The 25,849-nt window shown below is 43.0% G+C and overlaps 1 protein-coding gene across 1 annotated transcript in view; it reads left to right on the top strand.

The window, feature by feature from the left end:
• crlf3 (cytokine receptor-like factor 3) overlaps nt 1-25,849 on the top strand; it is a 143,761-nt gene that overhangs the window by 45,449 nt on the left and 72,463 nt on the right. The window contains exon 2 of the mRNA XM_084329939.1: nt 16,148-16,275. Within this exon, the coding sequence (XP_084186065.1) occupies nt 16,159-16,275 (117 nt within the window). The 5' untranslated portion in view covers nt 16,148-16,158. The remainder of the gene's footprint in view (nt 1-16,147; nt 16,276-25,849) is intronic.

A 25,849-nucleotide genomic window follows, 5' to 3' on the forward strand; every position in this document is an offset into this window, starting at 1 on the left:
AAAACGGAAATGTTCAGACTGTTTAAAAAAGAATCGTCGTCCACATGACAGGGTTTTCAAAAGAAAACTCTGTCCACTCCAGACGTAAACGCATATAAATTTCATATAAAAAGCATGCCGGGCCAGTAGGTGGCGATAAGCGATATCTCAAATACCATAGAACAACAGTCTGAGCATGTGTACTGAGCTGATTTTCATTGGCGGCAGCAACTGAAAAGTTAAATAATGTACTTGACAGGAAAACTGACCCAGTACTTTGTTGGCGGTGTGAAAATATGCTGACAAACATTAAATATCTTTGGAACCGTTTGTGTTCAATTGTATCTGAATCGATTATCTTCTCTCTGTCAAAATTGAAAGTGTATATCCGTAGCGTATAGCCGGCTGGCAGTGCACATAGAATAAGGCATATGCAATTGAAATACATTTTCTCTAACAAACGCATCTACAGTATTTCTATATTTCATATAGTTTCTCTATCTACTCCAGTGCGCCGTCGGACAGATTCTGCCATCAGCCGCTGCTTGCGTGTAAGGAGAGAGAGGCGCTTGTGGAATTCCCCATCCCTGGCCTGGATACAAATCGGCTCACAGGCTATTTATGTTCTATGTAGGCTATCTTGTTGCAAAATAATAATAATAATAATAGCCTCATTAACTCATTCGGGGCCATCCACGTAATATTACGTGTTTGCCCGACAACCGTTGGGTGCCAGCCACGTAATATTACGTTTTTTTTCCCTTTTTTTCTCGATATTAATCTCCTATTCACTGTCACAGAGCTGTATTGGTCTGATATACCACAGCTATGAACCAGATCAGATTTCTTGATTTCTGTTACCTGTTTTATGAGATATTATCAATACAAAATAGAGGATATTGATGATGGACTTGTAGCTGTCTTGTTTATATAAATCAAGGTGAAGGCTAAATGTTACCAGGCCAGTGAGTTGAGGTAAGCAGGAGGATTTTCCAATTCTGTTTCTTCATCATCTCCAACTCTGGCAGTGGCCATGGTGTCAAGAAAAGTAATGCAGGTTACAGGCAAGCTAACGTTAACTAGCAGCTACGCTGTGTGTTCTCTAAAAGTAATGGAGGCTACAGGCAAGCTAATGTAAACTAGCAGCTACGGCTATGCTGTGTGTTCTCTAAAAGTAATGCAGGCTACAGGTAGGGTTGGGCATCGTTTGGATTTGAACGATTCCGGTTCCGATTCTCCATATCGATTCCTGTTCTAAACGATTCTCGATTCCGATTCTTTGAGGTGCAGGTCAAAACAGGTCACAGCTTATTTCGAAGGAGATTTTTTTTTTTTTTGAAAATTTTAAAAAGAAAATCATACTATTCACATTTTCAGTTGACTTGATACAATTTTATTTGGTTACTGTACTGTAACTAGGGTATTAATTAACAAAGTAAAAAAAAAAAAAAATAAAAAAAAAAAAATCGAAATTTAGAATCGAAATTCAAATATGAATTCCAGAACCGGAAGTTAGGAACCGGTTCCTATTAGAACCGGTTTTCGGTGCCCAACCCTAGCTACAGGCAAGCTAATGTAAACTAGCAGCTACACTGTCTGTTCTCTAAAAGTAATGCAAGCTACAGGCAAGCTAATGTTAACTAGCAGCTATGATGTGTGTTCTCTAAAAGTAATGCAGGCTACAGGCAAGCCAGGGTTTGAAATTAACGGGGGCTTGGGGCATAATGCCCTAAAAAATGGACAAAATGCCGGGCGGCTACGTGGCGTAGTGGGCAAGGCGCTCGCCACGAATGACGGAGACGCTGGGCTTGCCTGTTCGAGCCCAGCGCTCCACATTGCTTTCAGTTTAGCTGGTTGTTCATACTAATACATATTGGCCGTATTAGGGGGTGGGAAACTGATGGGTGGGGATCGGGCGTTGTGGACAGCGACTCCTACAGGTCGGTTGGTAGAATCAGGAAGTGTCGGGGGCAGCGTGAGCCTCCCACGCGTTACTCCTCTTGCCATAGCGTTAGCAGTTTGTAAACACAACGCACGTTTTAACTATGGTAGCCCGACGCAGCCCGCAAGCTAATACTGTACAGTCAATGAAATGTCACCGTAGCTACTAGCTACTGTAGCAGAGGAGGAAATGGGAGTCTGAGAGGCGGGGTGTTTAAAGACAATGATAGGCGTTTATTCAACATCCAAGAAGGCTAACATACAACTGTGTTTTACTAACTCCAACCGGGACTATTGCCGCTGTCCCACTGCATGTTGATGTTATGAACTCCTCCTAACTAGGGGTGCACCGATGTATCGGTCGGGTATCGGTATCGGCCGATAAGTGCCTTGTTGACTGCAATCTGCCTTTTTTAATAAAAATTAACGTATATCGAACTGAAAACCGTGACTCCAAAATCGTGATACGAACCAATCCATTTTGTGAACCGTCCCACCCCTACCGTTTATCATAAAAATTCAGTGCCCCCGAAATAAAAAAAAGCCCCCGAAAATCAATTAAGGGGGGCAAAAAAAGCCCTTGAATTTTTTTTTTTATTTCTAACCCTGAGGCAAGCTAATGTTAACTAGCTGCTACTCTGTGTGTTCTATAAAAGTAATGCAAGCTACAGGCAAGCTAATGTTAACTAATAGCTACGCTGTATGTTCTTGAAAAGTAATGTGGGCTACAGGCAAGCTAACGTTAACTAGCAGCTATGCTGTGTTTTCTTTTGAAATGTTCACTTCAGTCATGTCAATCAAACCAGCAACCCTTTGGTTTCTAGACAGCCTCCTTCACCAACCGGCATGGATGTTGGAACAAACACACCCCTCCTCTAGACAGGTTATGTTATTTGCTGTCATGATGTCAGTGTTGACCTTAACTGGTCTTTGGTTTCAGTGTTTGTTTGACAGAGATGCAGTCCTATTTTCTCCTGCCTTAAGGTGCTCCCATGGTCGAGCGGACAGTGCGCGGAGCGGACTCCACAGTGGGCCGCGCGGACACTTTGAGCTTTCATAATTGAGCGGACCTACGCGGACCAATTTCCTACATGTCTTGCACCAGTTTACACAATTTTGTGTATGTTATCTCCGTTTCCAATATTTCGAAATAAAACTGGTAGTTTTACACACTTCATTTAGAAAAGCCATTCAAACATCTCAAGTTTCTTCAGATGATGAAAAAAGACATGGTCCAAATGTAGATTAATTTGAATGGGTGACTATTAGAGATTGTAAAACAAAATTTTACTAATACTACCCATTTAATCATGATCCTGCCCTACTCTCACTTGGCACGGAGCGAGTGTTCAGAGTAAAATGCAGATCGGCGTCACATTAAATGCAGGTCGATGTCAACCAAAACGCTGAGCAGCCTTTTATGTGACACCAAGTGAGCGGCGCGGACATCCGCGCATTAGAAAATTGGAGCTTCGCACTTGGAGTCCACTTTGAGTCCGCTTTGAGTCTGCTTTGGATTGGGTCCAAGCGGACCTCCGTGGAGTCCGCTCCGTGTACGGTCCGCTTGACTATGGGAGCACCTTTAGTGAAACTTTAACGTTTTGAGCGCCAAAAACGAGATATATAATTTTTTAAAGCCAACACTTGAGCGCCAAAAATTAGATTTTATTTTCGTTTTTATTTTTTTTGATTATTATGATTCTAAACACTCACGCAGACCTTTGTGAGTCTTCCTGTGGCCTCTGATTAACTTAGAATTGACATGGCGATCGCAAACTATTCAAGATTATGAAGAAGTCAAAATGATCACACTTATGGATGATAACGTGCGTTTTCACCAGACTACATTGGACTCAGCACTTCTGGTAAATCATAAAAATACTATAGTCAAACCGGTCGAGGATTCGGAGGTAACCTATTCTGCTCCGTGGTATAGTCAGGCCCGAGCACTCCGAGGCACAATAGTACTAGTAGCCACTACCCTGCGAACTGCAATGCAATGCAATGGCAAGCAAACTATTGGAGATTATGAAGAAGAAGACAAAACGATCACACTTATGGATGTCACCAGACTAGGGCTGGGCGATAAAACGATAACGATAACTATCGCTATAAATTATTTCCTTGAAATAAACATGAAACGTGGTCGCAAAGTTTCGATATATCGATTTTCCAAGCTTGGATATCAGCGCACACACACTAACAACGCACTAACAACCAATCAGTGAAGGAGATGGCGACAGCGAAGGAGACCCGCGGTGCACCTCTGGGTAGTAAACAAGGCTGGCTAGGATCATTAGCTTGCACGCCGCTATTTTATAGTTTACGTGCGGAGTGGGTGTGTGGCGTGAATTTTGATGGTAACGGTTAGAGTAGTGTGGGGTATGCGGTGGATTGCAATGTATTGGGGCGGAACGGAGTATTTTAGGGTGATAGTTAGTACATTGTCGTGGGATACACCGCTTGCTCTGGCTAACTGTTAGTTCCATTCTTATAATTAGGGGTGCACCGATGTATCGGTCGGGTATCGGTATCGGCCGATAAGTGCCTTGTTGACTGCAATCGGCCTATCGGCCGATAAGCTTGAATGTGCCGATGGCAGTAGCCGATAAATTCAGTCGCATCCTGCACAACGCCGGCCCCGCCCCAGTCCCCCCCACACACACACACACAAGCTACTGCATCAAAGTTACTACTAAATATTCAACATTCTCTTTTGAGACTCCGCTTCAGACTCTTATCATTTGGCACTAAAAGCTAAACATTGTCACCGATATGGCTGTCCGCAACATGTCATTAATTGTGTACGTGAGGTGGTCGCTCAGTGACGACGCTAACATGAGCTAGGTTAGCTAGCATTAGCTACCGGGAGATGCAAGACTAACGTTACTGGTGAAAATGTGATTTGCGTTGGAATACTCCTTTGCCAACTTGCTGTGTACTTTGCTTGCAGGTCTGCAGCCATTATTGCTGGATTATGAATAGCCCCAACTTTAGCCAAGGTAACGTTATGGCTAAACCTTTAACAATAGTTAACGCTAGCTTTCGGTTAGCTGTTCAATGCTATTATAACACAACTCCCCGTCAACACCCTCTCTCGGGAAGATGGCATTTAAGAAAGTATCTGCTGTTAAAATGACACAAACATTCGTTTTGTGGCATTACCGTTATATAGTTAGTGTTACACGTTCAATAACAAGCATATTATTTACCCGAAGATAGCAGTAAACAAGGCATTACTCCGTTAGTCCGTTCATAGCTCAGTTCCATTCCGTTGCTCATTCCGTACCCAACTACCCATTCTGCAATCTGTTAACACTTTCAGCGCCATGCCTGGTTTTCCGTTTTACCGCTTGAATGCCACCATCGGCGCCAATGTTAACGTTAATATCGCCTAATCTATGTTTTAAATTATGGCTATGTGTCTAATCTGCCCATCGCATTATCAAAGACTATTTTCCAGTCAGTGCTGTGAAGGCAGATTGTTTTTGTATCGCGTCGTTGCCGTTTCAGAGCAGTTAGAAAAGCCCCCGTTTTGATATAAAAAACGGCTCATTCTGGAGCATTCTATGAAAATCGTCTTTTAGTGGAATATTCCACAACGTTGATATTCGTCGGCCTTTTTATGAATCGTTTTCAAATAAACGCTAGATGATCAATATTATACGTGCACGCACGCACATTACGGCCGCGCACTGATAATCGCTCCGTTGATTTCCTCACGGACTTTTACAGTGAAACCGAAAGAAGACATTTCACAAAACAGCTTATAACTTCATCATACTTACTCTGATTATCCTACCACTGATAACATAGAGTCCTTACCTGACATCAGATGGTATCCAACTGGTATATTCCAATTCCTGATCACCATTCGAAAAAATCGATACGTGTATGGATCCAACGCGATACAGTAGAACTCCATGATCCGCGGGGATCTGAGGCTCCAGAATGAACTCTAGTAACCCCGGCTGGATCAGTGAACTGGAAAATGTGGAGTACCGGATTTTTTTCCCCATTCCAAAATCACTTATGTCATCTGGGAGACGACAGGGGGCGCTTTTTTCCACAGTGATCGCCGGCGCCCCTCGGCTATACTCGGGTAGGCTCGGGTGATGCAATAATTTTTCAGATCGCAAAAAAATAATAATAATAATAATTCCGAGAAATCTCGTGAGTGGCATGCAACCACCTATAAAAAAACCAGAGAAATCTCGTGAGTGGCACTGAAAGTGTTAATAAAGTTTTCAACCCGACAAATGTATAGAAAGGCTTTGTTTTATTATAACATTTGTTGCAGTCAGGGCCGCCTCAGGGGGTGTGCGAGCAGTGCGGTCGCACAGGGCCTCGCGGGAAGGGGGGCCTCGCAAAAAAAAAAAAAAAAAAAAAAAAAAAAAAAAAAAAAATATTAATTTTTTTTATTATTTTTTATAATTTTTTTTTTATTTTTTTTTTATTTTTTTTTTTATTTTTTTGCGAGGCCCCCCTTCCCGCGAGGCCCTTTTTCATCACAGACCTAAAATCTAGTTTTGCTTATATGCTTATATATTTCACATTAGACACGTTTGTAGAATGACATGTTCCTGGGTCTGCACCTGGGTCACTATTGGAGCTCTGGTGCTCTGCAGCAGGCATTGGTTTCAATGAGGGGAGGGGTTACACTATTCTAAAGCGTCTGACTATTCCGCGCGGCGCGCGTGCAGCATTGTAGTTTATCCGAGCCAAGGTGAAGAGGACATCGTTCGGCAGATGGACTGAAGATGAAAGTTGTTGCATGTTAGACAGTTCAGTCAGGCTAGCCATCCCGGCTAAAGACAGGGACAGCTAGTTAGCTTTAGCTACGTTATAATATTGAGTGCTATCCCGTGTGGTTCAGTCGGGATAGCCATGATGCGGCGAGGCTAGTGGATGTCTTTTCAAAAGAAGCAATACGCCGAAAGGTGTCCAGTCTGCCGGAAAGTACTCGAAGAAGAAGAAGAAGAAATTACACCGTGGGGCCAAGAAAGTTTCCTTCCACGTTGATACTGCGTTATGGTGAGTGACCGTGAGTCAACATATGATTATATACCCGCCGTGGATCTGTCTTTCTCTATCTGGAGCCAAACTGGTCGACGAGCTAATACTACTAGTAGCTAACGCTAACGGTGTGTGCCTGGTGCTGGTGGTGAAAGCACCTGGCTGTATGCAGCTACATAGAGCCACGTGCCTGATTGAGCTAACTGTTAGCCAGACGCCATGTGTGGGCTGGCTGGCTGGCTGTCGGCCCACCACGTCCTCCCCACACCCAGTCTCCTCGGCCGGAGCCGTGGCCCCCCGTACTATACCAGGAGGGAGGGGTGGGGAGCGAAGGTGGAGGGAGGCGCGCTGAGGCCTTTCGTCAACGTGGAGACCTGTGTTGCGGCCTTTCGACCTGCGCCCTCGTGCAGGTAACTAAGATTAATGAAAATGTCATGACATTACCCCACTCTTACTTCCTTCCCCTCCCGAATGTTTTGTTAATAACGATGTTTTTTTCCAGGCAAAACATATGCTACTTCACAACATTTGGAGATACGACATGTGCTGTGTGTGAATGGTGTAGCTTGTGTAGCTTGTGTAGCTTGTGTAGCGTTGGGCCATTGGCCAAAGCTGTGTGTGGCCTGGTGTCACAGAGTACCTGGCTAGCCTATTTAGCTGATGTCGGCCATTGGCTCCTTGCTTTGGTTTCTCTGGTATACCCTGCTCTTCTTGTTGGATTTAAGTGTTGATCTTTGTCCTTTTGAATCTGTCATACATGCTCTAGTCTCTAACACACACACACATGACAAACACACATGTTCTCTCTCTCTCTTTCTAACACACACAGTCTGCCTATGGCGGCCTTTCTCGATGGCTAGGCTGTGCTCAAGGATCTTCAGTCACAGTGCTCAGGTATTCTGCCACTGTGTACTCTCTGTTTAGGGCCAAATAGCATTTCAATTTCTTTCCAATGTGTCTCTCTCTCTCTCTCTCTCTCTCTTTTGATCTTTGTCCTTTTGAATCTGTCATACATGCTCTAGTCTCTCTCTAACACACACACACATGACAAACACATGTTCTCTCTCTCTCTCTCTCTGTACACTGTATATTGACTGTAGAACGGGAGCTCTCTTTCGCTCTCTCTTTTGCTATATGTTGACTGTATCATGCCCCGCCTCGGGCAGCGCTATTATTTAAGAATATGTTGACTGTATATATAAAAAAAAAAAAAAAAAAAAATATATATATATATATATATATATATATATATAATTTTTTTTTTTTTTTTTTTTTTTTTTTTACCTTTGGGGGGGGGGGGGGGGGGGGGGGGGGCTCGCATTAAATCTCGCACAGGGCCTCGCATTTCTCCCAGGCGGCCCTGGTTGCAGTAAAATCATTATGTCTCATTTGGTCATGCTGTGGAGCGCTGGTCGGCGGGCCGGGCAGCTAACGTAGCTACGTTAAGTTTGTTGTGCTCTCGCAAACAGAACAATGGCGGCATGCCCGAAAGTAGAAAATGAATAAACGCTTGCCGATTGGTGGTAAGGACAGCAGGAGGTGGGTGCTAGCGGTGTGGCGTAATTGGCCGAATCGACTGTCAATCAAAATGGTTATATTGCATTGGCTGAGAGCTCTGGTTGAGAGAACAGTATCCATCTGCAGGCCGCCAGACGATACTTGAACTGATACAGGCTACTGGGAGAGGGATAGTGCTACATGGCATGGTGGAATTAATACCATAAACATATTTCTTGATGTTTCCTTTTTTTAAGTAAGTAAAGAGGCCTACAAATACAAACATACACATACAAATATACAGTAGTTTCATTAAAAAAAAAATATTACAAAAAAAAATATTACAAAAAAAATATATTAAAAAAAAATTACAAATACTATACAAATAATACACAAATATCGGTATCGGCCGATTGTGTTACTTGAACAATCGGTATCGGTGGCCAATTTTCATATCGGTGCACCCCTACTTATAATGCATATGAATGATCCAGTGGCGGTAGGTTGCCCCCTGGTGGAATATAATAATCTATTATGCACTGGTCGGCGCCGGGCATAAGAAGTTAATTAAACTTGACAGAAATTATATCGACAATAATCATCGATATCGAGTGATATGAAAATAATTTAATAATTTTATCGCAATAACGTTTTTGGCCATATCGCCCAGCCCTACACCAGACTATGTCGGATTCTAGGATTTTGAAATGGGCTGTTTGGATGAACGTTCCTGGATTTATTGTTACCCTGTTCTGATCCAAGACACTTGGAGCAAGAGTGGAGTACCTGCTGACAAAGGTTACGTCTATTTTACAGAACCCCATCATAAAACATGCTTTTGTAATGATTGCAGCATCAGAAAATGCCCCCCCCCCCCCCCCCCCTTGATGGCTTTGTGAAGAAACATAATTGGTAGTGTTTACCTTTGACCTGGAAATAATATAGGTTTCACAAAACACTCTATATCTCACAATCCAGAAAACCAGCCTGGATTATTGTGAAACGGGGCGATTTTTTTGCGTCGGATAGTGCACGAACGAAGGTATGTAGTAGGGCTGTCTTAAATACTTCGAAGCTTCGTTCGATGGGCATGGGATTCGAATGGGAAAATAAAATTAGAATATATAAAAAAATATCTATTTTTTATTTAATTTTATCTTTTTTTATTACCTGCTAAATCAACTCTTGACTGTCTTTGTTAACTACAACAAGCAATGCCATTTGTTATTTAAGATGAGGTCGGACTCGGCACTGACAGATTTGTGTTCATTGTGCTGCTTTTATAAAGCCTCAAATGACGGCTTACAATATGAAAAGCAAAGTGTTTCGTTTGTCTAAGATTTAAAAAGGTTTAAACTTTACAGCACTGACATCATCTATAGTATTTTTTATAGTGTCCCGACCCATATAAAAACATGTCTTAACACTTCCAGTGCTATTCACTGATTTACACGTTTCTGACGCCCGACCGCTGAGTACCAATCACGTGTTAACACGCTTCTGGATCGTTTTAATTTTTTTCCGATTTAATACCCTATATTCCATCCAGGGAGCCTGCTGTTATCATAGGGAATGAGTCTGAAATCGCAAAAGTCCAATGCCGCCGCCTGGTGGTATGCGGCCGGTATTGCACATCCTTTGAAACGTTGAGTCTTTGGCTGTGCATCAATGATATAGGTCCGGGCGGATTGGACTATTCTTAGTCAGACAAGTGTAGCGGTTCTAATGCTCGGATTGAGAAGAAACAATTACTCCCGTGGTGGATTCTGTGTTGGATTATGTTAGCGGAACAATGGACATCAATACTTGGAATGGCGATCAGATAATTGGAATATTCTTTTCCGAGTACATCCTAGTCAATGAGGTAAGGGCTATGGTATCAATCTTGCGTTGATCCAATAATGTTTTCATTGCGATCCGAGCGTATGTGTGTAACACTACTCCATAACGTATTCCGTTGGTGATGATCAAAGCATCGAAAAACTACCCCCCCCCCCCACCCTTTCATGCATTCATGATGGAACATAATACCGATCATATGCATTTGATTTTTTTTAAAGTAGCGTGTGTAGGGATAAAACGCGAATGGATTTGGTATAATACACTTTGCGGCTTATAACGTAAGGTTATGTATATAACCAAGTTCTGTGAGTTATGGTGACGCTCAGCATCAAACTGCACTGTACTTCACTTCGTGCACGTGCACTGAATACAAAATTCCACCATGTACCTTTACATCCCAACATTCGTCTGGCCACACCCCCATCCGCTTACCTTCATAAGCAGGTGTGTGGTCACCTACTCGCCTCCTTCCCAAACTTTCACCACAAGGCGAGATCAAGGGCCGCAGCGGCGTCTGATGCTGAGCGTCACCATAACTCACAGAACTTGGTTATATACATAACCTTACGTTCTGTTTCGTTATGGATCTCGCTCAGCATCAAACTGCACAAGGGAGGCTGAGCGAGAGCCATAGCCCGACAAATGTACCCTGCTGAGGCCCCCCACAACCATCAGACCGGGGAGGACCGAGCCCCCCGACCCTCCCTAATGGAGGATACCACCCCTATTGGAGGCTTACGGGAGGGAGACGGATCCGACCGTGCGAAGAGGAACTCAAGCAACTCAACGCACAGGGTTGCGGATGGGGGTGTGGCCAGACGAATGTTGGGATGTAAAGGTACATGGTGGAATTTTTTATTCAGTGCACGTGCACGAAGTGAAGTACAGTGCAGTTTGATGCTGAGCGAGATCCATAATGAAACAGAACCAGCCTCTCAGGAATTGGCCCGGATCATTCCGAAATAACGCTCATATTCACCACGGTATAAAACGGGAATGTATGGATGGAAATTTTTTTTCTTTTTTGCATCTTGACCATAAGAAACCCAGTGTCAAATGACTATAGTATTGAATCCATGGCTATAATATAGAATATAGATTTAGCTAGGCCTGCCGCGATAAGCAATAAATCGATTAATTGCCGCGATAATTAAAATGAATGCAATGATTTTGACGGGCGCGATTAATTGCTATTTGCGCGTTTGTTTTAATGAGGCGGAACCAGTGCCCCTTGTCAGTCACTGTCCGTGTTGGGAGGCGGGCCGCTGGCTTTACTACAGCACAGCACAGGAGCTCCGTGGGGCAACGCCACATAGCTTAACTACATTTCTCAATAGTGTTGCTCCTTTTAACCAAGTAGCGTTATTTGTAGTGTAACGTTAGAATAACACAGAATAACGTTAATACAATTACATGCATCATTGTTTACAATGAACGGGTGGGGCTAGTCAAAGGACTGGAGACGGGGACAAGTTAAACATGAATTAATTTATTATAACAGGTCGTTTTCGAGTCGTGCTGCAGTGCTTACGCACCACAGCTATTCTATTATATACTGCTTTGACGCTTCCTCCTCATCGTTGATTGCCTGTAGTAGCTGCATCTAACGTTAGTAGCTAACGTTAAAACTAAAAAACACAACCGGACGAGACAAGTTGTCGGCTAGGATAATCACAACAATACTTCCGGTCCGGTCGGTGGGCTTCAAAATAAAAGTCTTAAACACCGGAAAAGACGGAGCGGTGGGCTTCAAAATAAATTTTGGGAAATAAATGTCTCAAAAAAATTCTCTAACCGGTCGCAATAATATCGCTTATCGCGATATTTTCGGGGGCAATTAATCGCCTTTAATCACTTTTTTTCCGCTCCGGGTGGACTTTTCTGTTAGCCTAAAGCTATGGCTTCACCAGATCGCCTGGAATACTTTTTTCCGACGCCGAATTCAATATGCAGTAAAGGAATATAGCATCAGCCAATGGCCATATCGATCTACCAGATGGCGATCAAATAACTGGGAAATTCTTTTTGGAATCCAACCGGCCACAGGTAAGAGCGATTTGACGTCAATTTCAGCCTGATCGGGCCTTGTTCTCATAGCCATCCACCCGGTCAGCGTATGTTGTTGTAATAACGAATGCCGTTATTGGTAATCAATAATCAGAAATGACTTCCCCCGCCCCCCCCCTCCCCCCTTTTATGCATTCATGGTGGAACATGATACCGATCATATGCATTTTGATTTTTAACTCTAGCTTGTGTAGGGCCGAAACGCCATCGATTTAACGTTATTAGCTTAGCGCCCTATAACTAGCCTTGCAGGAATGATCCCAGACCATTCCGATATAACGTTCATATTCACGACGCTATAAAAACGGGAATGTATTGATGAAAAAATTCTTTCTTGAAGGGAAGGTTTATACTGTCAATTGACCGTCTAATCGAATGGCCCAATAGAATCTCGGCCCGAAGCTTCGAATGCCAGCCCTAGTATGTAGAAAAAAATAGTTTTTCCCTGTTGGAGTATAAATAGTGCCTGTCAAATGAGCCATACTATTGTCTCCATAGCTATAATATAGAATATACGATGGGTCCGCAAACATCGTGAAAATGGTCTAACCCTGGCGCCAGGGAGTAAAGATGGAAAAACAGCGTGGCAGTCAATGAGTTAAAGGGGAACACCACCGAAATTCAAAATTCCAACATGTTATTTGCGTGGCCAAGTAAAGCTCAATTAATGTAATGTACAATGTCAATTAGTTGTGAACATGAGCTACTCTCTCCCATACTCAGAACATTCCCCTGTAATTTTTACCATACTGTACTATACAGTATATTCTGAATAATTGAAACCATTTCAATACTCATTTGCTGCACTATTGATACCAACTGCCTGCACCTTTCTCGCTCTAACAGTGGCACACATAGCCTATACTAGGTGCTAGGGCTGGACCATTAATCAAGTAACATATTTGGTAACTTGTAGAAGATGGCAGAAAGGGCAGCCTTTGGTCAAGAAGAAAGTTAAAACGAAATCAGTCGTCATCATATGATGTTCTCAAATTAATGAATAATCGTGTTTAATAATCGTCATTTAGATTGTTGCCATGATCGAGCAGCCCTACTAGACTCTACACACACACACACACACACACACACACACACACACACGCACACACACACTGCTGCCCAACACCTCCGCCTCCTCCCAGACACACTCACAGTGCTTAGCTCTCATCTCCCTTCCACTTGACTTGACTTGAATAGTCTGTGGGTCTCGTTACAGTGGTAGCTTGTTAAATATGGAAAGTGTAGAGCCTCCATGACCAGTTTTGATTTGAAAAAGAAAACAGGAGTACTGTTTGGATATGCTTTGCGTTTGAGGCCAATGAACAAGGAAAGGCAAAGGATATGTCACTAGCAAGCCCATATACAAGCCCATGCCACAGAGAGCAGTGCCTACCAAGCGTGTTAACGCAACACATTTAGCAAAGCATCAACAAGCTGAAGAGTTTGGGAACAGCCTTCGTTTCAACATCATCAACAATGAACCATGAATGAGAGTTGTATCCTTCCTGCTGACTTGTCGTACAGAACTTGCAAGTCGCTTTGGATAAAAGCGTCAGCTAAATTACTAAATGTAAAGTTCAGCCTGCAATGAAAACACACCTACAGCCTAACCTAACCCTACCAGCTGTATTTGAACAGCAAAGTATAATTCAAAATCGTATGAAGCTAAGAAACTGAAGAGGGTCCTGTGGTATTGAAAATGGTATCAAATATTGATATTTTTCAAGGTATTGTATCGAAGTTAGAAATTCATGACACATTCAACACTAATTTTAATTTAACATCTTTCCCAATTCACTGTCATGGAGCAGCTCCAGACTTTATACGTGATGAGTCTGACATCACTTTAACACTCGTTTGAGTGAGTTTCTTTTGTGTCCACTACTATTTTTGGACTGTCTTACATCATAGGAATACCGTAAATCCTTAAATTGGGCGTAGTTCTCCTTCACAGTGCTGAACTCTACATGTTGATATTACTTTGTTCAGTGCAATCAGTTTTCCATACTCTTGACCGCCCTGACCTTAACGTGCAGCCAAAATAACAAAAACCCTCCAGAATGTTGTAGAGCTGTGTTTTGGTTACCTCCTAGATAACAGCCGCTAAGGTCACAGGGACTTGAACCTCACTGTTTCCTCTATATCCATTCAGCAGTGGTACGCCATCACATTAACTACCACCGCTACTGAATATATTGAGTGTGTGTGTCTGTCTGATTTTAATGTTCTTTTCTCAGCCTATTCAAATACGAACACTTTACTGCTACAACTCATCTTACAACCTAAACTGGGACAGAGAAGGAACCGAAACCAAGACTGCTACCAAAGACAATAAACAGCTTGAAAAGAAAATGGTTAACTTTAACCAGCAGCTAACTGCAGACTCAGATTCCACTACAGGAAGGGCTAGTCACTAGCCAGCGGGTGATTGGTTGGCGATCTGGCTGTTATACAGCACCAGCTTCCTGGTAATTGAGGAAGTGGTTTGCACAACACCACACTTCCTGCATCTCTGCCAACCGCTCTGCATGGTACGAAACATCCACCTCCAACTAGTGTTCCCTAGGAGCATATAGGCCAGGTATGCTAGCTGTTGCTCTGAAGGTTGTTCCAGTGTATAGGCTACATATTCACATTTCTGCACGACCAACATTCTCAAAGGATCCTTGAGATGGATACATCAATTGGACTGGAAAGAAATATCATGGTATTTCCATAATTACTTTGGTCACTACGATGATGGTATTGACATGGAAATTAATGGAAATACCATGTTATTTACCATCAGTGTTATTGTTTAAAATGAATTATACCATGGTTTTATAGAAGTACAAAATGAGTGACACACCATGGCTGTATCATTGCAAATCATTTATACACAGGCCGGTGCCACGGTATATAAATATATAAACGATAAATAAATAAATAACCATCAGGTACGTTTTTTGTAAGGGATGTATGAATGGATTTGACATACGTGGTAAGTTTTTGCCTGACAGATTTTATATTAAACAGCACATACTGGATATGAATATCACACTTCCAAAAGCCCACAACCTGTACTCAGATGTATAATAACAGTAATATTAGATATCTCAATCCCTCACACACGCACACACACACACACACACACACACACAACACACAAACACGATAACAGGCTCTGGGACTATTTTAGTGCCCCGCTTACTGACACTCTCTCTCTTTCTGTGTGGCTGGCTCGCTCTATCTCTGTCTCTCCTCTCTGTCTCTCTCTCTCCTCTCTGTCTCTCTCTCATGGCTGCTGGGTATCAGCCATCCTGATTCGATTAGATTTAGACTCAATATGGATTCAATTAGACTTGGTCAATTGAGTTTCTGTAGTAGTTCAGGACATCCATTGAAAACAGTTATTTGGGGATTTTAAGAATCGACAATTCAGATCTTTGTTTCTCAGATTTATCTGTCTCTCTCTCTCTTCCTCTAAAATGGAATTCTCTTGTGTCAAGCATGACATTCTCTCAACACATTGAGGGCCAAGCATGACGGCACAACTTGAGATCCCGATTTCATACTTAATACTTCACTTCATACTTATTCACACGGTGAAATACCCACACGAATAAAGTGGTGTGTGAAAGGCCATGAGGGCCAGGAGTAGGAAACGAGAGAAACCCTGGAGTCAAAAGAATTGCAAGACAATGAATATGACCTGTTCATATTCATAGAGAGAGAGAGAGAGCACTATCTTTGTTAGAGAAATCTGATCCAACTGAAAGAGGGAGCTAGACAATTCTATGTCTAATCAACCGTGTGTGTGTTGCAGGAGGTGGGAGGATGTCTGTGGAGGTGGAGGCGTTGCTGCAGGAGGCCAAGGAGAGCATTGAGGCAGCTCAGAACTACCGCAGCGAGCTCCAACAACGGCTGCATGGCCTCAGTCAAGCCCGCAAACAGGTACCACTCAGTCACATCACCCTGGGATAAACACACTCTTTCAAAACTAGTACGAGGCCCCTACTAGTAGGGCTGGGCGATATAACGATAACGATAATTATCGCGATATATTTTAATAATCGATATTGAAAAGAAAATCGAATTATTTTAATAAAAAAATGTGTGACCTGCAACAGGGCAGTTTTAAAACCAGAGACAGTGGACAGACTTGTCTTTCTTGCCTGCAACTTAAAGTAATGGCTTTGCTTGTCCAAATGACAATACTGACCAAATTGAGATTTATTTTTCTCTTGTCTATTTATTTTGTTTGCTTTCTAATTTAAAATACAGTTTGAAACCGTCTGTACACAGTAGGCTATGTGTGCTAGCAGAGCTAGACTCCAGTCACGAGTCACGGACATGTGCGGTGGTTTGTCCACCAAAAAAGCGCCAAAAGATAGAAAAGAAACTAGCAGAGCCAGAACTGTTCAACTCCCCTGGAGCCACAGCCAGCAGAGAAGCCGGTTTACTTTCGCTTTCATACCAGCCTGAGAACTGATAAAAAAAATTTAAATAAAAAAATCTAACCCTAACTAACCTTACTGTCATGCACTTGTCCTAATAAACTAACCTACACTGTAGCACTCAACACTTTGATGAACATTGTTACTCAGCTGATAGAGTTGTGCCCTTCCTGATGATGTCATACAGAACTTGTAAGTCACTTTGGATAAAAGCGTCAGCTAAATCAGGGGTTCCCAAACTTTTCAGGCCGGGACCCAGAAAATAAGGCGTCAGAGAGCCGCGGCCCAATGCACATCGTCAGGCTTTTTTTTTTTTTTTTTTGCCAGGCGACCGATTTTTTAAGCCAAATATCACTTCAATCCTATTAAGTTACGGTAGTTCAAGTTAGTTATTCATTTATATGTGCTATTTATGAGAGAGCTAACTTGTTGCAAAATAATTATAATAATAGCCTCATTAAAATACTATTGTTGCTTCGGTTGTTTTCAGCGTTTTATGTGCATAATCTGTTATTTAGTTTGAAATGTTCATTGAAATAAGTAGATTTTTCGTTTTTGTTTATTTATTAAGTTAATATAAAACCATATAGTCACATTTTAGAATACAATAGAATATAATTTTAGAATACAACTAGAAACACTGTCCTGGCCTGCTTCTAAGTTCAGTGGCCTGACAAAAAAAAAAACTTTTTACTTTTTTTTTTTTTTAATCATCTCGCGGCCCTCCCGTGGCTGCTCGCGGCCCACTTTTGGGTCGCGACCCCGACTTTGGGAACCACTGAGCTAAATGACTAAATGTAAAGTGGAGTGTGAGGGGATGTAACACTAAAGATGGCGGCAATGACAAAGAATTGCTGCAAAAGAAACATACATCTGTTTAAAAAAAACGTATAACAATATCGAATATCGAGTGATATGATATTGTTATCGTTATCGCAATATCATTTTTGGCCATGTCGCCCAGCTCTACCTACTAGTACTACTACCTAAATATCAATACAGAAAAACACACAAGTCAGGTACACGCTCATCCCCTGCTTGTAGACGCATGCAACATAATGTCGAGGGGCGTAAACCCCTTGCACTGAACAACCATATATCTCTTGTTTTTAAATGTTTTTGTACAGCCCATGCATTTGGAGTTGGAAAGTCAATCCAAATCACTTGGAGTCTTTAACTATGAATGAACACAACACTCTTAATTTACCATCTTTAGATAATAAAGTACTCAACCTCTAATGTCTTTAACTATGAATGAACACAACACTCTAACTTACCAACTTTAGATAATGTTTGAAAACATTGTTCCTCTACTCAATTATTTGTCTATAATCTTAAAGTTTAGTCTTACTGTTAGTTCACCACTATGTGTAAAATGTAGAGAGTATACTTGGTGATTCTTGATCTCCCCACACGCACATCTTTGTATTTCTATACTTTCTACTTTCTATTACCTACATTTTATTGACTACATTAATTCCCTAACCCCTTAATCTAACTTTAACCTAACTCTAATTATTACCCTAACTCTAAGGCCTTGTCCAGACGGTGACGATTTTGGGTGTATCCGCCAAAGTATTTGATCGTATGCACGTTTTGTCCAGACAGAACCGCGTTATGGGAGCCTGAATACGCTATTTTCTGAAAACGGGTCCCAGAGTGAACAAATCTGAAGACTCAATCAATCAACGCCACCTCCCTCTCGCCGAGACAAGTCGCATTTTCTCTCCTCTCCCCTAGACCTTCAAGGTCGTTCCTATCGCCGGCCCTCACTGCCTCCCTGAAGCCGGTCTTGACGTGTGGACTACTCTACCTTCTTCAACAGATCTTCAACGGGTTGAACTCCCTACTCAAACCACAATATGGATCTAGTAAGCTGGTCATTTGCAGCGATCGATTGCATATTTTCTTCAATGAAGTAGAACGCGGCTGATCTGCTATGTCCACTTGGAACATTCCAGTTAGGCTTCTCTATCGACAGCTGGGGTAAATGGAATTCGATCTGCCTTTATTCTCTTGAGATTGAAGACATAGAAGATTTGTATATCTTCACACGCATGCTGATCGGAATGGGAGCGATCTGGATCTGGCTTTGTATAAGAATAATTTGGAGAGACGTAAGCCGTCTGGTAGTGGCTGTAGCCAGACTTGAAGTCGCCCACATGGAACTGCTAAAGAGACTCGCTGAGTATCATTCTGAGGAACAATCGAGATCACAGATCATGCTGGGGGTCGCGCAAGAAATTAAAAGCGTGATAAATCGTGTTTAAATCAAATTGGGGCATTCTGGAAGCATTTCACTGCTGCTGCACCCCCCCCTGTCTCAACTCTGCTGCAGACGGTGGAATTCACAAGGTCAGGTCGGGAGTCAAGAAGATAAGAAGGGTGCTTGGCGTTACTCTCCCCCGGTCCTCTCCAGCAACCCCTACCCCCCCCCCAGGACTTGGCTCGTGCACCCCCCCCCCCACCCCTCTAGTACCATCCCCCAGACGGCATTGTAGTCTTAGCAGCCCCATCCACCCCCCTCCTACCCCCATCCCCCAGCTGACGGCATTGTAGTTAGCCCCAGCCCACCCCCCTCAGTTGATTATGACAAATCCTCTCTTACCTTGACGATTAAAACGCCTTCATAATTTAGTAAACAGTATTCCCATGGCTGGTGTTGAGATTTTACGATGCCAGCTTGTGAGAATTTGTTGTAGCCAGCCAGCTAGCGTTGATGCTATTCAATGCTATCAACATTAGCTAAATAGCTAACCCAACTAAATACAATGGCAGTGGTATCCTGAGGTAACGTTAAATACAGACAACTTTTGATTACCAACGATAGCTAGCAAGCTAACTAAATAGCTTTGTTTGTCTGGACTATCATACTAGCTAGCATACCCAACTAACGTTAATGCCATTCAGAATGTATTAACATAGCTACAACACACAATAACGTTAATACAAGTACATGCATCATTGTTTACAATGAACGGGTGGGGCTAGTCGAAAGGACTGGACACGGGGACAAGTTAAACATCAATTCATTTAAAGGTCCACTATCTTATAAATTGCCCTTTCCAGTGGGTTGCATTGTTTTTTAGCAATGTGGGGTTGTACCAACACTGACTAGATGTGAAATCTCTAGCCAGTCCTGTTTCATCAGCTCAGCTCAGACAAGAACCTCCCCCACTGAACCAGACTCGCTCTCCTATGTAGGAAGGCGCTGATCTGCCACCGCCCGCCCACAATCAACTGTGATACGTTGAAATTATGATAAAAATGGAGCGAGTGGAAATAATGCGGAAGCGGTTTCCCTGTCAGTCAGCACTTCCTCAAAAGAGAGAGGGAGAGACAGAGACAGAGGGAGAGAGAGGCCCATACGGTGCGAGTCTCTGAGCGCACGGCATTGAGAGAGAGAGGGGACTTATGTCCCTCTCTCTCTTTCTGTCAAGAGAGCACTCGCTGTATCACGGTCAACCTGTTGCAAAATATCATAGCGCACGCTTCCACACACGCGCCCGTATTCCGATCCATGCAATAATATTTACGGAGGTATATCTTGTCATGTGAAACAATTTTCCAATGCATTGTCCTGTGGGATTATGCCCCCCCCCCCCCCCCCCCCCCCCCCTGCGGCGAAATTATTTAGTCCCACAGAACCATGCGTCAGCGCACACACAGACACACATGAAAACACACAGACACGCACACACAAATTGGCCAGGCTGATGACGCCTAGCGTGTATGAGAGCCTCTTCTCTCTCCCTCTCTCTATCTGTCTCTCCCTCTCTCTCTCTCTCTCCCTCTCTATCTCTCTCTCTCTCCACCAAAGGTATCTGCCAGTGCAGGTGGGTGACTGTCACTCAAAGCACATTGCGAGTATGGGCGGACCCCAGCCAAAAACAGCTTGGACTTTGCAAGGGCAGAAAGTGGTGCACCAAAGTACTTGATTAAAAATACAAAAAAACAATGAATTTGATTGAACACACACACACACACACACACACACACACACACACGACAGCCAGCCGTTATGTTCTCTACAGTGTGTGTGGGTTTCTCTCTCTCTCTCTCTCTCTCTCTCTCTCTCTCTCTCTCTCTCTCTCTCTCTCTCTCTCTCTCTCTCTCTCTCTCTCTCTCTCTCTCTCTCTCTCTCTCTCTCTCTCTCTCTCCTAGTAAACAGCTGAGTTATGGCCTGGATGACTAAACACACTAATGCTTCCTATGAATTGTAAAGCAATATTTTCTTTACCACCAGGATTGCTTGAAAACACTCTGGGCAATGAGTGGATTGGATTCTGTCAACATACCTATTATGTCTCATGTAATCTAACTATAAAGGGAAGAAATCGTATACAGCTGGCCCTCAAAAGTAAAATGTTGTTCTTGTATCTCGTTCTGCTCTAGTGGGATTTAACCTCATGACCTATATATCACTGAAAGCTTTCGCTACATGCACCTTCACTTGTCCGGCCACCCCCATTGCCGCTTATGGATTTCCCCGAGCTCATGTTGGCGCTCGCTAACAGAATTCCGTTGCCAGCGCCTATCCCCGATGCCATGGTAGGCCACGTTTTCCAACAACGCCCGCTGGGCAGGCCGAGCATGCTGTGCCCGGCCTTCACAGCGATGGACGCCTATGTGGCTCGGGGACAGGTGGTGCCCCGCATCACGGGTCCGGGTCCGGGGTTTGAAGGACGCCGTGCCGCAGCTTAACAAACCGCTGGCCGCCGTCCTTTGCCCAGAAATGGTGTGGGAGCCCAAGAAGAAGCCACTGCAGAGGGGAAAGTCGGCCCGGCAGCTGGCTTTTTGGTCCGACCAGGCCTACATCGCCTCGACCCAGAGCCTGGCGGCTATGACGAATATCGCGCAGCTAGCGCGCTTCCAGTCGGGGCTGATATCGAGTGGGGAAGACCTGGGTCCGGAGCAGCGTCACATTCTTGCTCAGGCTTTGGGGACAAGCCTGCACCTGACGCAGCTCCAGGCCATAGCCACGGGGAAGCTGCAAGCTCTGGCCACCCTGACCCAGCGGCACCTGTGGCTGGAGCAGGCGTCGCTGGATGAGGGGAGGAGACTTCCCCTCCTCCTGGCCCCCCTCTCCGAGGTTGGTCTCTTCGGCTCCGCCATCGAGGAGGTGACTGTGGCCTGCAGGGAGATGGAGGCCAGCGAGGACGCGCCACGCGTGGCGGGAGGTGACGGGCGAGGGTCTAGACCAGGGGTGGCCAACCCGCGGCTCGCGAGCCGCATGCAGCTCTTTGCCCGTAATTGTGTGGCGCCATCCATTTATTTTTTAATGTCATTCATTCCATAAGAACGTAGAATAAACATTTACAGACATATTCTTTTTAAATGTCCATTTGCATGTTCTTTGTATCTTATTCTAGGGACATCTATGGATCTCAGGGAATGTATTCCCAGTGTCAGAAATATTGTGTCTGTTACTAGGCTTGAGTCAATTGTAATGAACCAAAGGAGAATATCGATAAACTTTTTTCCTTTTTTTACCTCTACTGTGAATAACGCCATGCAAAAATGTACCAGACCTGAAAAATCTGAGCAAATTAATAAAGGGAAGATGATTAAACAGAAGGTTTTGTAGATACAGTATTGAATTCTGCCATCCTGACACATGCATTTTGAAATATGATTATAGAATATAGAATATCAGGCCTATAAATGACCTTATTATAGCCAAGTCGCACATCTATGGATCGGGCCAAATCTCCCCTTTCCTTTTTTTGATCCACTTTTTCTCCTTATTTTTCTATTTCTCTCTCATCCCAATTTCGTATTGCCAATTCTCCCCTCCCCTGTCTTGAACATTGCTAGACTATGCCCCCCACTGGTCGGTTGTAGTGAGGATAGAAGCCTTGCATCACGTGTCCCCTCCGGTACACGAGGAGGCAGCCTGTCGCATCTTTTCACCAGACAGCACGGACTCTCAGTGGCGAGGAGTAACGCGTGGGAGGCTCACGCTGCCCCCGATACTTCCTGTCTCTGCTGTGCAGGCGTCACCCAACCGACCTGTAGGAGTCGCTGTCCACAACGTCCAATCCCCACCCATCGACTTCCACCCGCTGACTCTGCCAAATGAGCCAGTACAACGGCCGGCCCAAGCCGAGGGCAATGCTGAGACTGGGATTCGATACCGGAGTCTCTTGCATTGGTGACGAGCGCAATCTCCGCTACGCCACCCAGCTGCCCAAATGTCCCCTTTCCAATGGCAGAGTTCAATCTGAATTTAGTATCACCAGGCGTGATTCACAAACCGTTAATGAAATCTACTGTAAGTAAGTACAGTTACTTTTTTATCATGTAAATTTCTCCACCATTTTTCATCAGAATGCAACGCCGTTTTTTGCTAGATGTTCACACAAAGTTAGAGAAACTAACTGTGTTCTGTTTTATGGCAATAACGTTCAGGTTTGTGGGAGATAATCCTGAAAAATAAGATAAATAAAAAAGTAAATCCAGAAGTCAGATGATTGACAGTGTAGTTTTTTGAAATTCTAAATCCCATTGAAAGCCCTGGGTCTCTTCCTTCAAAAGACTACACTCACTTTTGGCTGTGCCACTTCCTCCAGTCAATATGCACCGTTTTCAGACTCAATGCCCTGACATTTCTATAATCTTATATTTCACAGTTAAAATCATTGGTAAACAAACATAATGCTGAAAATATACACTTTGACTGCTGTTTTGACAGGGTTAGGTTCTTTACTCTTTGCTACATTTGAAAAGAAAACGCAACATTAATTCATACATTCTGTAGAGATGGATTTATGGCATGATGTCATTTGCAGTCCAGTACCGGACCGCTCGGGCTTAAGAGGTTACCATGTGAGGCCCAAATAAAATACATTAGCAACTTCAGAGGCCAGAGGCCTATAAACATTAGTGCTGTCAGGTGATTAAATTTTTTTATCTAATTAATTACAGGATTTGTAATTAATTAATCTAATTAATCGCATTTTAATCGCATAACTATTTTATGCCTGATATTCTATAATCATATTTCAAATTGCATGTGTCCGGATGGCAGAATTCAGTACTGTATCTACAAACATTCTGTTTAATCATCTTCCATCTATTAATTTGCTTAGATTTTTCAGGTCTGGTCAATTTGAGCATGGTGTTATTCACAGTCAAAGATAAAAAGAAATTTATTGATATTCTCATTTAGTTCATTACAATTTACTCAAAATAAAAATGTCATTCAATCAATCACCGCGCAGATTGATTGATTGAATGAAAATGTTATTAACAGATTGCAGAATGGGTACAATACAGTACGGCTCAATACACACAATTGTTAAGGGGATGCAGACCAGAGAAAGACTTTCGTCTTGTTTACATCAGGGTTCCCCATTTTCAATTCATAATGAATTGTAAGTAAGGGTGCAACTTCCACCGTGCAATCCATTCTTTGTGGATCTAGCCCACAGTATTTCTGACACTGGGAATACATTCCCTGAGAATCATAGATGTCCCTAGAATCAGATACCAAGAACATGCAAATGGACCATATTAAAAAAAAAGTCTGTAAATGTGTATTCTACATTATTATGGAATGAATGAGATACAAAAAAAAGATTATTTAATTATTTTTTTTATTTATCTTTTGTAATTTTGAGTTAATTTTCATAACGCGATAATTTGCTGTGTAATTAATTAATCTAATTAACGTGATAAACTGACAGCCCTAATAAACATATTTACTATCCAATAGCATTGTGAGGCTGAACAACAGGACCCATTGACTATGTGTACATGTGCTTAAATTTTTTTAGATAAACATTTACAGATTTACATTTTTTAATGGCTAAAAGTGATTTTGTAATTTTGCAACCGTGGGTCTCACAGGGTACTTTTAACCATGTCAGGCCAAAAAAAAGACATTAACAACTTCAGAGGCCAAAGGGTGGGACCTATAAACACATGAAGGGTGCCGTGACTGAAAAAAAGGTTGAGAAATGCTGGTATATGGTGTGGCTCTTTGTGGTACCACAGTAATCTTTGTGGCTCTTATGCCCCTTTTCCACTGCATGGTACCTACTCTACTCTACTCTACTCAGCATTTTCGGTTTTCCATTACCAAAGTACCTGATACCAGGTACTTTTTGGGTACTTTTTTAGTCCCTGCTCTGTCGAGGTTCCAAGCGCGTGCCAAGCGGGTAGAAGTGGTACCAGAAAAGTCATGTGAAACACTGCAGACCACTGATTGGTCAGAAGAGAGACGCGTCACACGTTGGAGCGTCCTGGGGAAAAAAACTGAAAACCCGCCATCTTTAAACTACCTCGCATGAACTCCAAAGAAGAAGACAAAGTGACAGTTTCATATTTTTATATATATATTATATTGTATAGTTTTACATACAAAACAATTTTTTTTTTAACTTTATTTTTTAGCGTTTATCGCTTTTTCTGGTCAAGCATGACCGACAGAAACAGGTTGAATGGGATATAGAGTAGGGGAAGACACTCTGAGAAAATACGGCGGGTCCGGGAATCGAACTCGTGTACCCCAGATCCGTGACGAGCACGGTTGTCCCCGACGCAGAAATGGCGCCGAGGTACGCGGTGAGCTACGGGAGCTCGCCCATACATACAAAACTATTAAGCATTTCATAATGGCAGCTCGCAAAATAGATCCGTGGTCGTTTGAAGAGGTGCAGACGTTCCTCGGTTTGATTGCCGAGGAGAGGATCCAGCGAGATGTAGTCACTTTAAAAAAAAATTTACTTCTCCCTGCACTGCTGGAAAGACCTTTGGAAGCCGTGGTCGGCCATCAGTGTAGCTATTGATTTAAACACTTCCTCGTTCCGCGTCGCTCCGTCTAGCTCTCGCTGGATCCTCTCCTCTGCAATCAAACCGAGGAACGTCTGCACCTCTTCAAACGACCACGGATCTATTTTGCGAGCTGCCATTATGAAATGCTTAATAGTTTTGTATGTAAAACTATACAATATAAATATATATATAAAAATATGAAACTGTCACTTCGTCTTCTTCTTTGGAGTTCATGCGAGGTAGTTTTTTTTTATTTTTTTTTTATTATTTTTTTTAACAAACATATAAACAAA

This window comes from Notolepis coatsorum, assembly GCF_963971535.1.
Source record: "Notolepis coatsorum genome assembly, chromosome: 14".
Classification (NCBI taxonomy): Eukaryota; Metazoa; Chordata; class Actinopteri; order Aulopiformes; family Paralepididae; genus Notolepis; species Notolepis coatsorum.